Source organism: Microplitis mediator, chromosome 7 (assembly GCF_029852145.1).
Source record: "Microplitis mediator isolate UGA2020A chromosome 7, iyMicMedi2.1, whole genome shotgun sequence".
NCBI classification, from domain to species: Eukaryota; Metazoa; Arthropoda; class Insecta; order Hymenoptera; family Braconidae; genus Microplitis; species Microplitis mediator.
The window spans coordinates 13,816,255-13,834,693 of record NC_079975.1 but is presented as its reverse complement, the minus strand read 5'-3'; the positions used below and the strand labels follow the sequence as shown (position 1 = coordinate 13,834,693).

The following is an 18,439-nucleotide window of genomic DNA, read 5'->3' as shown; positions in this document are numbered from 1 at the left end:
AAGTTAATAAATATTTAATTCTAAAATTTCAGTGATAAATGGGATATTTTTTCTTCTATTCTTAATAACCAAACCCAGTATGACATATCGATCCAAATATAAATATATATTAAAATCTAATTATATATGGCGAGGTATAACTAAACCAATTTTTGTATCTATAGATATAAGCACATATATAATTAGATATGATTAGATCTGCTTAATTTTTGGATCTGATCATATATGGGTGATGATACATGATCATATACGAGCATATCTGATCATATATGAAGATGTCTGTCCATATATAAACAGATCAAATTATGTATGATCAGACCTGGCCAATTTTTGGATCTGATCATATATGGGTGATTATACATGATCATATATGAGCATATCTGATCATATATGAACATATCTGTTTATATATAAACAGATCTAGTTATGTATGATCAGACCTGGCCAATTTTTGGATCTGATCATATATGAACATATCTGTTCATATATAAACAGATCTAGTTATGTATGATCAGACCTGGCCAATTTTTGGATCTGATCATATATAGACTATTATGCATGATCATATATGATTAGACAAAATCTTTTTTCATCGGGGAATTATTTGAATTAGACGTGACTATAGATCTTCGGATACATGGGTAGTTCACGAAAGCTCGAAATAACTTGGTCGTCAATTAAAGAATAAATATGTTTGATTTGTTCATATAAAATTGAATAGTCGAAGAATTTGGTTGAAAATACATTTGGGTTTTACAATAACTATTTGACAAATAACTTCGAGTCAAAAGAATAGTATAATTTAATTAAACCGGGAGTTCTTAACCGCACTACTATAATTTCTGGATGATAAGAGAGTATGTAAGAGAGTGATGCATCGGGCTTCGGCTTTTTATATCTTTACGCGAGCCAACACCAGCGTATTCTTCGGGGACACTTTTCGAAGTGTTTTCGAGCGTTCGTATACTTTGAGGACATGTTGTGAGTTTGGGGACAGTCCTCAAAATATATACTATATATACATGCTAAATATGTATACTATTGTATTAGTTTATAACAATTTAAAAATCATAATTTCATCGTAACATCTGATACTGTCTAACTTTACGTTGCAGTTAGTGCATATTGATGATAATGGCAAATGTTATTGAAAAAATTTTCCTTAATAAATTTCATTTTTAATAATAAATATAAGTCATTTTACACAATACCGTGAAAAGGACGGTGGAGGTTTAAGGTAAATCTAAGAGTTATGACATAATTGTAACTCTTGACTGTATGGAAAAATTGACATAGCTTTGTTGTTTCATCAATGATACGTAGAAATTTTCCGCCTCCGTTCACTAGTGTGCATTGAGTCGAAGATAGCGACACTGTCTTACGCCGTTGCGTACTAGTAGCGGGATAGTACAGGGCACGAGTACGTCAACATAGCCTTGCTGATGATTCCGTTGATGTATTCAGGATGAAACTATCACTTAGTATGGCACATAGTGCACAATATTCAAGTTAGAAAAGTGACTTATCGCTCGAAAACATACAAGAGACAGTACTCGGACACATTAAGAATTCTTGGGCAACGTTTAAATATTTGAATTTTGGGCTCAAATTCTCAGCGTAGTCATGATTTCATAAATTTATACTATAGCTGCTACGAGAAAGAAGAAATTTAGAACAAAAAAATCCGAATTTCGATCATTTTTGATATTTTCAAAATTTGTGAGCGACCTCTTGAAAATTTTTAATCGAGCTGATTTTTGAAGTGGCCTCTTAAAATATCTTAAACCAACAAATTTTCATAAGAGACTCGAAAAATAAAAATAGTCGGTTTTTTTGGGCCACCCTTACATACATATTTTAATTTTTTAAAAAATGGTATTTTCGAACCCTACTCAACCAATTATGATAGGTTGTGACAAAATTCCTTGGAAAATCGACCATGAGGACAAATACAACAGTTAGATTTTAGAAAAATCTACCTAATAAACGCAAAAAAATTATTTCAATCGCAACAGCACTATCGCCAAGTTGATTTTTTTTAACCTTTCGTTACTCGCGTCTTTTTTAGTTTCTCGCTCACACTGTAGCGAGTCTCTATAGGTTGAGTAGTTGTTAGGCGGCGATTTGCTCATAGCGCGAGTAACGAAAGGTTAATTTTTAGTAGATACACTCTAACAATATTTATGATCTTCAAGCTTTTTTTTAAATTATAGAATAATAAGCAGATGTTTATTTTTTTTCAAATTTAGGTATGTTGCAAGCCTCATAGTGTTTTGACAAAAACTTCATCAAGAGGTTCAATGTCTGGAGCAAGTCAAACAGCTAGTCCAATCGAAGATCGTGGACCACCACCTGGTCTAGCACCGCTCTTAGGCTCACATGGTTCGATGAGCTCCATAACTAGTACGAGCAGTGTAGGTTCGATGGGCACGACTCCTGCGAATGTAACAGTGACAAATGACATCGATACATCAGATAATCATCCACTGCAGCGAGGCGATTCCCAAGGTAAATGTAAGCCATAAAAGAGTGACTGGAAACAATTTAAATGGGCATGTACCATATATGATGATAAAAAACTAGAAGCATAGTACTTTACAATTTCCGGAAATACGGATGATATATGACCATATGTGATTGCTCTATAACTGGTCTTACCTGAAAATTGGCAGTATATGGCCATAAATATATGCACTGAGAAAAAACATATTTTTCCAAGTATCTGTTTGTTTGTATTCCACTGAGTAAATATTTATATGATCATAGTAAAAATATACTCCAACCGAGTAATGTTTTCTTGATTTTAGAATTTCTTTACATATTTTAAGAAAGTGTACTTGGCTGGAGTATATTTATACTATGATTAAACGAATATTTTTTTGGAGGGATACAAGCACACAGATATTTGAAAGAAGTTTTTTTTTCTGGGTAGCTTAATATTGCGATACATAGATTGATATTGCCTTGTTTACATTGATGTGACCATTTATAATTTGATAAAGCCATTTATAGAACATAGTAATATGTGGTCATATATAAACATGTATAACTGAGTATGGTCTTACATTATAACGACCCGGGAAAAAATTTTGTTATGAAATTTCATAAAATTTTATAAAATTATACCAAATTTCAAATGGGTCATTCCAAGTCAAAACGACGAGTAGTTGGAATCGACCCCTTTCGATTTGAATGAAATTTGGTCACAAGTTTGCTTTTATCATAAAACAAAGTTGTGCCAAAGGAAAAAATTAAAAAATTTTTTTTCGAAAAGTTATGCAAAATTCAGGATCTCACCATTTTCAGGTTTATCAAATTTATTTTTGTAATATCTCGAAAACTATTATAGTTGGAGACATCGGCCAAAGTTTATTTTAAAGGGGATACTGAGGACTATAAAAGTAGTTTTTTTGGGTAAAATTTTTGAATAATCGAAAAGTGGGAAAATTTTGAAATTTAAAAAATCGTAAAAATCAAAGCCCACTATGAAATTTTTGGCTCATTTTTTTTTAACAGAGTACCTCTTACTGATCTTAAAACATCCTGAAATTTTCAAGAGAACGTTTTTTTTTGAAGATATAAATTTTTGAATTTTGGAAAATAAATTTTTTTTTGTTTTTAAACTTCGGATGATGTTAAGTTAAATAATTACTAATTTTGTTATTCTTAATAATAAAATATAAAATTCACGATGTGATAATGAAAAAATTATTACAAAATTGAAATTTCTTTTTTATTGTTCGTGGGTATAATTCAAATTCTACAAATCTACTATTCTATGTAAATCTTCTCTTCTTTAGGTAGATTTTTTCAAAAATCTAGGTATTGTATTTGTCCTCATGGTCGATTTTTCAAGGAATTTTGTCACAACCTATCATAATTAGTTGAGGAGAGTTCGAAAATACCATTCGTTGAAAAATTTAGATATGTATATATATTAGGGTGGCCCAAAAAAATCGACTATTTTTTTTTTCGAGTCTCTTATGAAAATTTGTTGGTTTAGAATGTTTTAAGAGGCCACTCCAAAAATCAGCTCGATAAAAAATTTTCAAGAGGTCGCTCACGAATTTTGAAAATATCAAAAATGATCGAAATTCGGATTTTTTGTTCTCAATTTCTTCTTTCTCGCGGCAGCTATAGTTTATATTTATGAAATTATGACTACGCTGAAAATTTGAGCCTAAAATTAAAATATTTGAACGGTGCTCAAGAATTTTGAATATTAACTGATAATATGTAACTAATACTTTGAATTAGTTTTTGTATTTTTTTATAACTCAATTATTGTCATTTCACTTAAATATAACTTTTGCACAACCGAAAATATACAGGACAGTCTTAAACAATAAAATTGGGTAAGTTTTGAATAAGCAAAAAAACCTAAAAATTGAATTAAAAAATAAAAAAGTATGTTAATAACTTATTATTTATATATCTCGGGTTCTATTTTTATTCATTATGATACAAATTAATGGTGAAAAAATTGAGAAGCATTATTATTAATATTCAAGGGTCGCTCGAAAACATCCAAGAGACGGTACTCGGAAACATTAAAAATTCTTGAGCGACGTTTAAATATTTTAATTTTGGGCTGAAATTTTCAGCGTAGTCATGATTTCATAAATATAAACTATAGCTGCCACGAGAAAGAAAAAATTTAGAACAAAAAAATCCGAATTTTGATCATTTTTGATATTTTCAAAATTCGTGAGCGACCTCTTGAAAATTTTTTATCGAGCTGATTTTTGGAGAGGCTTCTTAAAACATCTTGAATCAACAAATTTTCATAAGAGACTCAAAAAAAAAAAATAGTCGGTTTTTTTGGGCCATCCTAATATATATATTAGACTGGGCCAAAAAAATTGACTATTTTTTTTTTCATAGCTATATCGAAAATATTACTCAGAATGACAAAAAAAAAATTTCATGAAAGTTTGAGCCCTTAATATTAATTTTAAGAGGTCGATCATCGCTATTTTTAATTTTAATTCATAATTTGATGTTTTACGTCAGAACTGCTAAAACATTGGAGTAAAAAAAATCATTTTTACTTATTCTTATGTAAAATTAAATTCCCTACAAAAAAGGTCTGATTGAAAATTTTTGTCAGACAAGCCGTTTCCGATTAATTAAGCTTAATAAATTCATATATTTTTTCGATTTAACATTTTTACTTTTGAATTTTGTAACTGATGAATCAATAAATATCTAATAAAGAACATGACAGATTTTCGAAGGAAATTTAAGGCTCTACAAAAAAGGCCTCTTAACATTTTTTGCTAAATTCACTCCTTTGAAAGTTATTGACGTTATTGACATCGTTTTGACTCAAATTCAACCTTGAATAACTTTCGAAGGAGTGAATTTAGCAAAAAATGTTAAGAGGCCTTTTTTGTCGAGCATTAAATTTCCTTTAAGAATCTGTCATGATCTTTTTTAGATATTTCTTGATTCGTCAGTTACAAAATTCAAAAGTAAAAATGTTAAATCGACAAAATACATGAATTTATTACGCTTAATTAATCGGAAACGGCTTGTCTGACAAAAATTTTTAATCAGACCTTTTTTGTAGGGAATTTAATTTTACATCAGAATAAGTGGTAATGAATTTTTTTTACTCCAATGTTTTAGCAGTTCTGACGTAAAACATCAAATTATGAATTAAAATTAAAAATAGCGATGATAGACCTCTTTAAATTAATATTAATGGCTCAAACTTTCATGAAATTTTTTTTTTGTCATTCTGAATAATGTTTTCGATATAGCTATGAAAAAAAAAAATAGTCAATTTTTTTTGGCCCAGTCTAATATATATATATATATATATATATATATATATATATATATATATATATATATATATATGTAATAGAACCAAGTTTTATTAGAACACGATTGCGCCTAGAATCCTTATCGGATCCTAATGAAATTTTTTACACTTATTCTATGGGCGATTACCACAGTTAAGTTCAAAGATGGGCTGAATCGGTTGATTAGTTTAGAAGATATGGCTGTTTCAAATTCCCACGATTTTTCAAAAAAAAAAAAAATGTTATCTACTTTCAAGTTCATATAACTTTAAAACTAAAACTCATAGATAATTTCCGTAAAAAGTATTTGAAAGCTTGTCTAATAAGCTTTAATTTATGACCTTAAACTTGATGTTTTAACCATTTCTTCAAATAATTTGATAGCCTTGAAAATTTTAATGGAATCAAAAAATGTTGAAAATATGGTTTTCATTCAACATCATTTATGCATTTCCCATTATAATCAAATTTCGTCAGTTGTATTTTATTGTGCACAAAATAACCTGTAAATTTCACAGCTATTTTATATTTTAAAAGTTTTTCTTTTATAACTTATGGTGTATCAAATGTACCTCTACGACGTATGATTATAACTGGTCTTGTCATTACGATAGCACCTACAGTTCTTATCGGATCTTAATGAAATTTTCCACACTTATTCTATAGGCAATTATCTTGATCAAGTTCGAAGATATGCTGAATCGTTCGAATAGTTGTGAAGTTATGGCTGTTTGAAATTTCCACGAGTTTTCGAAAAAATCAGTTTTTATTCACTGTTGAAGTTCATATAACATTAAAACTAAAACTGATAGACAATTCCAGTAAAAAGTATTTGAAAGCTTGTCTAATAAGCTTTAATTAAAGACCTTAAACTTCATGTTTTGACCATTTCTTCCAATAATTTGATAGCCTTAAAAATTTTAATGGAATCTAAAATTTTTGAAAATATTGTTTTCATTTCACATAACTTATGCATTTCCCATTATAATACAATTTTGTCAGTTGTATTATAGTGTGAACAAAATAACCTGTAAATTTCATTGCTATTTTATATTTTAAAAGTATTTTTTTTATTATTTATGCTGTTTCAATCGTACCTGTACGTCCTATAATTATAACTGATCTTGCCATCGTAATAGTAATTACAATTATGATCTCATACTAATTAAAATTTCTATACTTTGTTTACGTGAAGGTTAGTTTAGTACATTACCTATACAATGTTTTGTCAAATCAACTATCTGAAGTTCTCTATCGAAAATAGTCGTTGTCTTTTTTTACTCTCACTCTTAGAAAACGAGCCTAATTTTATATCATGACTATACACTAACATGTATCACAAGATATGTATGTATGAAACTTTTTATATAGATTAATTGGAAAATCTACCTTCCATTTCGGCTGCCGAATGGCCTTTTTTTTACTTCTTTTTCCGTTGTTAATGTCTCATTTCTTTTTCTTACTCTGAAACAAGTCAATTATATAGATTATTAAATAATAATTGATTATTATATTTAATTATCACATATTATTATCATTAATATCATCGAAAAATCATATGATCGTGATTCTCAAACGGGAAGCCGATTTTTAACGGAGAAAAGAAAATTATACTCTTTAATTTTTAGCCATTTTGGAATATGTCACTCACCGAAATTTGTCAGAAAATGTCTTTCATGCTCCTCTATACTTAGGAATTTTTTAGGAATTTTGGAAGTGGTGGAACAATTAAAAAAAAATTAAAAACTCAATTTTTCTTAAATTCTTGCATTTTAACAAACTTATATTTTTTTTTTTTTTAGTGCAAATAAATGCGTAGAAAATTTTTTTTTACTAAAAATATATCTTCGCAAAAGATAAACATAAATAATCATTAGCCTACAGTAATTAGAAGGGTTATTAATGATTCAAAAGACACTGAAAGGTAATATTTATTAGGGAGTCCCAAAAAAAAACAAAAAATGTTGGAAAATCCAAAAGTGCACACCTCAATCGACCATTTTATTTTTAATCATTGCTTTTATTGTATAATATTAATGTATTTTTTTTTATTGTGAACTTTTATTCAACTTACAAATTATCAATTTGGTTTTTTTTTCTTGCTTTCAGTTTAATAATTTTTTACTAACATTTTTTTTTTTAAATATCCCACCTTTTGTCTTAGATGTCACTTTTTTTGAAACATATTAATACGCTAGTGTTGCCACCAGTAGTTGATAGAAAGAAACAATGAAAAAAAAATAATAATAATAATAAAAAAAAAATGGCAGCTAAATTTTTCGTGAATAATAAGTTTTCACGTTTTTTATTAATTACACCAAAACAAACAGGATTCAGATATTGATTTTTGAAAGGGTTTTTGTGATCAAAAATACACAGATAATAGAAAAAAATAAGTCGATAAGTCTTGTTTTTCGAAAGTTATCGTGTTTAGACGAGTCCGAACACCACAATTGACGCACTGGGGGCTTCGTACTAAATCTTTTTTTTTTTAATTAATCACATCATGAATTAAATAAGGATTACGTTGAAAAATGTTCCTTAATAAATTTCCTTCAAAATGGTATATACCATTAACAACTTTGGTGTACTATAGAGAAAGTAGCGAGGATTTAGAGACAGTGAAAAGGCCGAGAGTGAGAGAGTAACAGTAAAGCACACTCAACGCTTTCGCGATTGAGGTGTGCAATATTTCTTTTGTCAACGTCTTATACGCTCAAAAGTTACTTTGTACACTTATCCAAAAAATTAAAGGAAAAAGAATATTTTATTAATTTTTTAAGTGATTTTAGGAAGGCTGTATTTTCGTGAAAAATGATCGTATCGAAAAAATGAAAAAGCAAATTGAAGCTTGAAATCTCTAGTTTCGAGATCTTCCAGCAAAATAATTTTTTTAGCCACGGTTTTTGCGGAATGATAAGAAATAGGTCAAGACAAAATTTTTCTAAATTTTTTGGTTTTGTTTTTTAGGTCTACGGGACCAGGAAAATTTTTTTGAAAAAACCAATTCATAACTCGTTTAGGAAATTTAATCAGCTACAATTTTTTTTTTTGTTTTTCTGTACGATAATTTGCTGCTGAGATATCAGCCTTCCCGTGCCGAAAAATTCATCCTCATTTCAACCTCAAAAACTTCATAGAACCTCAACTGAATTTCTATAACTTCATCATTTTAATCTTGTTTCATTTTTATTAAATTCTGTGTTGAGAATCTCACCCGCTTCCCAACCTCAAGTACTTTATAGATCCGCTGTAACTGCTTTCAACCTCAAATAAACCTCTCTAACCTCATCATATCTGAATCTTGTTTTATTTTTTTTATATCTTAACATTATTCAACCTCAATAACCTCACTAAAAGAATTCGTATTATTGTTATTAATATCATTGTTATTGAAACTAATAGGTTTCAGAAGATAATATATATAGCTAAAAGCAAAGAAATTAGTACCCCAAGTTGCGACGTGTGGCGCATTGGTTTCTGGTGTTTACGAGATAAAGACATAAAATAAAATATGGTTGAAAGTGACGCCTGATAAATATAATTTAATTGCTACTGATGCGTAATTAATCAAAATAACATTGTGCAAAATATCCAAAATAACTTCTCCCTTTGCGTTAGATGGTAAATTGATTATGAATAGAAATTTTTTTCACCTCGAAGTTACCTAAAACAAAACAAAAAGTGGACGCTGTTTACAATTCAAAAATGGGAAGATAAAGAAATAAATATCAGTACTAAAAGAAGAATCTGAGTTCTAGCCTTAAACTGTAAGTAATTTATTAATTTCACAATATACTGTATAAGAAATTAGTATTATCAAATAAATGAAAAAAAAAAACCCGTTTGCACTAAAATTAAATTTTTGAGGTTAGAATCAAGTATTGTATTCTCGAATATCTCGATTTTGATTTGAAGTGACAAATAGCTAATCAGAGTATATGTTTTTAAATTAAAAAAAGCATTTAAAATTCACCGTTAATATTTTATATATATGTATATAGAAAATGATTTTTTGCAAAGTTAATTGTATTATTTGTACTTAAAGGTATTCTCAGACAGTACCCCCCTTTTTTTGAAAACATGTAATGACTTCCAACTGTCATAACCGTATCAAAATTATATTAACTAATTAAAAAAAAATTGAAACTGTAATTGAAAAAAGGACAACGTAGAAGTAATTCCACCGAGGTATAGAATTTAAAAAAAATTCCTTACAGTTGATATCAATTGGAAGTTAATCAAAATTTGTTAAATAAATTTCAGTAAAATCTTCATTTCAATTTTATGATTCGAATTTTTGGAGTTTTCGGCTGAAATTTATTCAACAAATTGCGTTCAACTTCCAATTGATATCAACTGGAATTAATTTTTTTTTAATTCTATATCTTGTCGAAATTACTTCTACGTTGCCCTTTTATGAATTGAAAAATTTTTTTTTAATTTTCAAATTTTTTTTTAATTGATTAACTAAATTTTGATACGTTTATGACAATTGAAAGTCATGAAAAATTTTTTAAAAATGGGGTAGGGGGCACTGTCTGAGTATGGCCTTAAGGTATATTTTAATTTTTTGATGAAGATGATAAATTTGTTTTGAGTATTGTGATGATTGAATATTTTTTCTATAAATAACAATAATCTATTTATGCGATAAGCACCAAATATGAGATATTTTAATTTTATTGCAAAAATATTTATAAAAATAAATTTATTCTCATGATGTATAAACAATTTATAAGTTACAACCATAATAATATAAATTTTTTTTTATTTTGCACATCGAATTGTTACATTATGGCTTCTCAACATATGAGACAGAATATTTTTAAATTTACCAGGTTGACGTCGTTAGGGTGTCGATAGACCCCAGGTGCGTCAGCTGTTGACCTTCTTTTATTTTATGCAAAAAAAAAGTTTATTGACTTACCATGATGACGATCGTGGGCCCTATAGCTCGCCTCAAGTAATTCCTTTGATGCCTCCTTTGAACGCGAACAAGACGAGCCCCGAAGACTCGGTTCTTTCGTAGAGGAAAGCAATTTTAATTCGTCGATCAAACCACCAGAGCTCGAAGGCTCAACAATACAAGAGCTTGAAAGCTCAACAACACAAGAGCTGGAAAGCTCAACAAGAACTTCCACCGACTTAATTTTCGGACGACCTTCGATGAGGTCCGCGATGACACCTCGAATCTCGCGACCGAGCTGTACCGCACATCCTGACCTCCTGCGTCATCAGCCTCGAAGCATGAATTTCGGATTCGGAAAGGAAGCGTTCAGGCTGCTGGTAGCGGCGCCCAATACGAGGTATGTGATTTTTGGGCTGCCCGTAGCGGCGCCCAAAGTTTAAATAAGGAATGCGTATTTAAATAAAATACGGATATATATTTTGCTTTAAGTCCGAGTGACAGGATCAAGCCAGCAGGTTTGTGTAGAGTTCTGGGCTCTACCAGATCTTGTGATCGACTGCCTTGTAAACGACTGACTTTAATCGACTAACTTGATTCTGTCGCTCCTTGGTATTATACATTTTCAAAAATGTTACCGTTGCATCTCAGGTTTCCTATGAGAGAATCGTCGTGGCCCGGATCTCATGCATCGTCATCTGTTTAGACTATCCGAGAGTCACGGCGACTCTCTTATCGCAAAAGATTTCCGTTACATTGTTGGCGGTGAATAAAAATAATATCGCCAACAAAGTAACGATTTATTAATTTATTAATTAATTATGATTATAAGAAGTGTCGAACCGTTTATTCGCCCAGTGTGGCGAATAAATAATTCGAGACTTCAAAAAAAAAATTTCTGAAAATTTTTATTTAAATTTAATTAAAGCCAGAACGTAACAGAATATTTCAAAAGCTTTCCCTCCGCAGTTTTTTAGATTTTGTTCTTAACTATTTGATTAACAAATATCTAAAAAGTTTCAAGGATTAGTTGTCTGCTAATCCCGTACTCATCTACTTTCACGTTCATGAATATTAATGGTATTATTAATTCTTCAGGTGATTAGAAAAACCTTGAGCTTTCGAATGTCGATTGACACCAATGGAAGCATTAGAGATCTTGAATCAAAAAATTTTACGAGTGATATTATTAAAAAGCAGAAAACTAATGCAACAAAGAAAAAGAAGATGAAATATCATTGAAAATTTCAGCTTAAACAGTTGCCCAAGTAATTGCAGAACCACCTTTAATCTTCGAATCTTTGAGCCGATCGACAAATTTGGATAATATCAAAATTAATAATATTGAAAATAATAACAATTTTGTAATAATAATTAAATAAAGACATGCCAAGACTGGTTGGTAGTTGGGATGTTTAAAAAATACGCATATTTGAAAATATAACAATATTTTTATTTGTCACAGCACATTATATCACAGGGGTACAAAATTAAATCGTTAATTTAATTCATTAATACTGTTAGTTGCTTAAGCTCACGAATACGCGATTAATTGAATGCAAATGATAAAGTTGAACTCGAGTAAATAATTGTAGTAATTAATTAGAGTCTATTAGAATACTGAGTTGATCGCAAAAATTTCATAATAATAAGTAACATGAAATCAGAGGTGACCGAGCAAAGTTAATAATTGAACACTTTAATTACTATTTTTGAATAGCAACAAATACATAAATAATTTAGTTATTGAGTATTACTTATAATGATCACTGGAGTTAATTAAATGTAATGAGCTCGTTATAAATTACACTGAATTTAATTTATTTGTTGAACACCTGGTAGCATGATTGCAGAGGCTACTGAGCGAGCATTAACTTTAAATTTAATTAAAATATTGAGCATAATGATAATTAATTAATTGTAATATTGAGTCCTTAATTTTAATTGAGCACTGGTGATAATTATTTATTTACTAAAAAAGGGCACCTGTGATGTTTCCCGTTTGAACAACCTCTTGAGAAACGTGGTTGATGATCGCTGAATTCTTGAGTTCTTGACGTATTTTATTTTTGAGTTCTGGTGCTCTTAATTATAAAAATAAATATATTTTTAATGAGCTCTATGATTGCTTATTATAATTAATCAATTACTTTTATTTATTTACTCGTGATGAGCGCAAAATGATACGATTTAGAATAATGCGTGTTTTCACTTGAATGTATAAACTAAAGGATGATGGCGTCGGTCTTCTCGACACAGTCGATGCAGGAAACCACTGATCTCTATACTAACTGGATAGCCGATTCTATAGTCTGCCATTGTCACCGATCTGTGCATACAGTAGCGCCTTCAAATAGTTGTCAGAGAACTAAATCGTAACCAACTGCGCTTGCGCGCCCATAATTTTTAACATGGTGATTAGCCGTAAGTTTTCACGTGGTCAAAAAAGTATTACAGTTACATTACGGCAATCTCATAGAGTAAACGTATTTTTGTAAAAATATCCATTAACACGTTCACCGCAACAAAGTTATTTTGATTTCATTTAATTACGTTGCGAATAGTTACCCGAGTCGAAATATGGAGTGTGATTCCAACGTCTCGAGCGTTTCAAGTGTAAATCCAACTTTACATTTGCAACGTCCCAGACGTTGGAGTTACGTTTGTAACGCTCGAGACGTTGGAATCACACTTCATATTTCGACTCGAGTAATTATTTATTTTAGTAATTTTAGCATTTCTCAATAAATTTATCAAGTTTTGTTTTTTTCGATATATAGGGGAGGATGGGGTAAAGTGGGCCCCCCTAAAATTTGAGAGCAAAGTGAGCACCCTGAAATTTTTTACGAACGAGGCTCATAATAAGTCACCTTTACTTTTTTACTACTATTCATTTATTACTTATTAGCTTATTTATGGCTTACCCATTTTTGCCCACTTTCCCCCATATTTTAAAATTCGTAATTTATTATGAACACAGCTTATTCATAACATTTTTAAAGTGAAAAATTTAAAAAAAGTAAAACGAGCAATAAATTTGTCTCACACAATTTTTTTAGATGGGGGCCCACTTTGCCCCTAATTTTCGAATTTTCAATTTTAATGGACACAGCTTATCAATGTTTAATAACACACAAGGGCCTATAAAGTAGTGTAACGAGTAAAAAAAAAAGTAAAGATAATCCCATTTCTAGCTTACGGGGCCCACTTTGCCCCACCCTCCCCTATATATATATATATATATATATATATATATACATACATATATATATATATATATATATATATATATATATATATGATTCAGAAAAATTGACTATTTTTATTTTCAAAAATGATATCGAAAATAATGTTCGAGATGACAAAAAAAAAAAGGTGTCAAAGATTAAGCTCTTAATAATAATATTAACAACTGCCGCATCGCAATTTTCAATTTTCCATTTAAATAACATGAGAAAAATTTTTTTAAGCTGAATTAATTGAATTTACTACTCTATTAGTACTATATAATATACTATACAATTTACCAATATATAATATGCTAATTACATTTGCTACTCTTTCAACAATTATTTTTATTTACTTTAGCCGATAATTACTCTAGTAGAATAACTTTCCACACTTCAAAGTAACATTCTCGTAATTTAAGTTCCCCTATGTGTCCTTATTTATTTAACGCATGCGCTCTTATATTCATATTAGTTCCCTGACAACTATTTTGCGGCGCTGGTTTCGCTCCAGGCAAGGCCTATTTTTTCGAAATTCTTCCATATGTATCAGCTATCCAGTTAGTATAGAGATCAGTGCAGGAAACAGTCGATGCACATGCGTCACACTGCGCTGGTCAAGTTTAAATTTACGGACACTAGGCCCCAGTAGGTGCTGCCTCTATCTGCCGGAAGTGCAACTACATTTTAATTCAAATGTAGTTGTGATTACACAATAAACAATAATAATAATAGTAGTAATAATAATTATTATAATAATAGAAATAACAATTGATCTTACTTATAGCGTCATAATTATTATTATTTATGTGTACGTATGCAGACTTTTTTTTTTAACCTATACTTGATGTAATTTTTGATTGTACTAATTTTTATGTTTCAGCATCAGATAATATTAAATTAATAAAAATAAACAAGTAAAGATTTTTTTTGGAAGTGTCATTTTTAATTATTTGATTGTTTCCTATTATTTTTATATCCCATACCTCGACATTATGATAAGATTGGATTTTTTAATATCTATCACAAGTATTAAATGACCTCCAGCTTGCCCTCCATAATAGGTACGATCAATTAATTTATCGATATTGATGAACTGTACTATTTTTCAAAGAGAAATAAAAAATATCAGTTTATTTAGAAAAATGGTACAGTTAATCATTATCAATAAATTAATTAATCGTACCTATTCTGAAGGGCAAGCTAAAGGTCATTTAATATTTGTGATAGAGGTTTATAAAGTCAAAATGAGGTTGAAATCACCTCATTTCAACCTCAAAGCCATCTCGACCTTGAGGTTAGAGATGTTGAATTGAGATTATATTCCAACCTCAATTCAACTTCCTACTTGCAGAAAGGGAAAAAAATGTAGCATGGAGGTTGAAATGAGGTAAAAAATTACATTTGATGAGTTCAGATTTAAACTTCATTTCAACCGCCTAAACCTCAGTGGTTGTGAGGTTTAGGCGGTTGAATAGAGGGTGGATTTGTCAACTCGGTTTCAAATGGAAAAGGATCCTTTTGTCTTTGATTATCGATATCTCAGCAGCTAATGGTCACACAGTAATTTAAAGGGCCGTTAAAGAAACTTGAATCAACTTCCTACAACTCCAAAAATGGCCAATTTCTGCTTTTTTAGTCAACTCACCGCTACTTTGCAAATATTGATGGAAAGGTTAATGTTGCCAGGTGATTTTTAAGCTTAATGTACCTCCAAGAACCCTGAAAATTTTCGGATTGATCCATTGAATCGTTTGTCCAGGCCGATTGCTTAAAGTTTTACAAAACAATTAAAGGAACAAGTTTTGTTCCTTAATTTGTGTAATCATTACCAAAATGGAAAAATTAATTTTTCGGATTTTCTTTCATATTTGCATTAGTTATTCAGTAAATGTAAGTTAAAGAGAAAAAAAAAAGAAAATTTCCGAACAACGGGAAAAAAAAAAAAAAAAAACCCGAGTTAAGCATAAAAAAAACAGTAAAAAAATTCTTGTTTTATCTCGTTTTTCGGAAATTTTATTGTTTTTTTCTCTTTACCTCAAATTTACTGAATAACTAAGGTAAAAATAAAAGGAAATCCGAAAAAAATAAATTTATTCATTTTGGTTATGATTACACAAATTAAGGAACAAAACTTGTTCCTTTAATTCCCTGGCGGACCTGAAATACGGTAAAAGACCGAAATTTCGGTGAATTTACGGTAAATTACCGTAAAAAAAACAGAATACCGTAGTATTCCGTACTGCTACCGAATTTGGCGGTTAAATTGCGGTATCTCACCGAATTTTCACGTAAAATTACGGTAAGTTACGGTAATCTACCTCAAAAATTCCGAAATGGGTATAGAATCCTTTTACGGTAAGCCTACCGTATTCTTACCGTAAATTTTTTGTCCGCCACCGTAGAATATAGTTATCTCAAAGTATTTCTGTAAATTTGGCAAGTACCTAAAGTTTTACTACAATTTAATAACTTTTACCATCTGGGACTCAAAAATAAAAGGCTAGAAAAAATGGCTATATCTACCAACAAATAAGATAAACATATCTTAGAAAATCTAACACAATTCAGGTATGGGTTAAATTGGAAATGCTATGAGAAAAATGGACACAAAAAAGTTGATGTACTAACATTTTTCACTTTTGTTTATTCATGGTGTCCAAAAATTGAAAGTATAGAAAATTTCAAGCTCACAAACCAATAAACGGATGTTTATGCAAGATTAATATGGTTGTAGGAAATTGAACGCTATACAAAAGAAGTTTCTTATTATATTTTGATAAATCCAACTGTTTAAAAGTTATTTGAGCTTAACCCCAAGTTTATAGTGATTTTTGAGATCTTTTTATTTTACCGGCGAAACTATCAGTCTTATCACAAAATGTCATGGAAATTTTTTTGAAGGTAATTTTATTCCTTCCAAATTATTACGAATAAAGTTTTTCGAAATTCTGTGTTGTTTTCTAGTTATTTTCATTTCAATGTCAAGCTCTTAAAAGCAATCAGAAAACTATTTTTTTAAGTTTTTCTTTCTTTTAAGTTTCATACATTTGAATTTGCCGGGCTATTTTGAGACAGCTGAAACACGCTCCCTCGTGTGAAAAGCTGAAACTTGCTCCCTCACCAGATAATCAGCCATTAGATTTTCTGCGCAGTGTCTCCTGTTCATTTTATAAGCGTTACATTATTGAATAATTATCATTGTGGATTTAAATAAAAAGGCCATTTGGCAGCCGAAATGGAAGGTAGATTTTCCAATTAATCTATATTAAAAGTTTCATACATACATATCTTGTGATACATGTTAGTGTATAGTCATGATATGAAATTAGGCTCGTTTTCTAAGAGTGAGAGTAAAAAAAGACAACGACTATTTTCGATAGAGAACTTCAGATAGTTGATTTGACAAAACATTATATAGGTAATGTACTAAACTAACCTTCACGTAAACAAAGTATAGAAATTTTAATTAGTATGAGATCATAATTGTAATTACTATTACGATGGCAAGATCAGTTATAATTATAGGACGTACAGGTACGATTGAAACAGCATAAATAATAAAAAAAATACTTTTAAAATATAAAATAGCAATGAAATTTACAGGTTATTTTGTTCACACTATAATACAACTGACAAAATTGTATTATAATGGGAAATGCATAAGTTATGTGAAATGAAAACAATATTTTCAAAAATTTTAGATTCCATTAAAATTTTTAAGGCTATCAAATTATTGGAAGAAATGGTCAAAACATGAAGTTTAAGGTCTTTAATTAAAGCTTATTAGACAAGCTTTCAAATACTTTTTACTGGAATTGTCTATCAGTTTTAGTTTTAATGTTATATGAACTTCAACAGTGAATAAAAACTGATTTTTTCGAAAACTCGTGGAAATTTCAAACAGCCATAACTTCACAACTATTCGAACGATTCAGCCCATCTTCGAACTTGATCAAGATAATCGCCTATAGAATAAGTGTGGAAAATTTCATTAAGATCCGATAAGAACTGTAGGTGCTATCGTAATGACAAGACCAGTTATAATCATACGTCGTAGAGGTACATTTGATACACCATAAGTTATAAAAAAAAAACTTTTAAAATATAAAATAGCTGTGAAATTTACAGGTTATTTTGTGCACAATAAAATACAACTGACGAAATTTGATTATAATGGGAAATGCATAAATGATGTTGAATGAAAACCATATTTTCAACATTTTTTGATTCCATTAAAATTTTCAAGGCTATCAAATTATTTGAAGAAATGGTTGAAACATCAAGTTTAAGGTCATAAATTAAAGCTTATTAGACAAGCTTTCAAATACTTTTTACGGAAATTATCTATGAGTTCTAGTTTTAAAGTTGGTATTTGTGTGGAATCGGGGCTAACCACATTTTTGAAAGTTCCAAGTGCTTACACCTTAAAGATCTATAATTAAACTTTTTCCACGTGTTCTACTACACGGCGGATTAAATTTTCTGTATGC

The 18,439-nt window shown here is 29.7% G+C and overlaps 1 protein-coding gene across 2 annotated transcripts in view; it reads left to right on the top strand.

Moving 5' to 3' along the window:
* The window catches only part of LOC130672386 (synapsin), a 513,694-nt gene that overhangs the window by 469,205 nt on the left and 26,050 nt on the right, over positions 1–18,439 (top strand). Inside the window, exon 9 of one of the 2 annotated variants that reach the window (XM_057476938.1) lies at positions 2,250–2,508. The exons of the other annotated variant lie outside the window; for it this stretch is intronic. Within the exon in view, the coding sequence (XP_057332921.1) occupies positions 2,250–2,508 (259 nt within the window). The remainder of the gene's footprint in view (positions 1–2,249; positions 2,509–18,439) is intronic. 2 annotated transcript variants of the gene reach the window in all.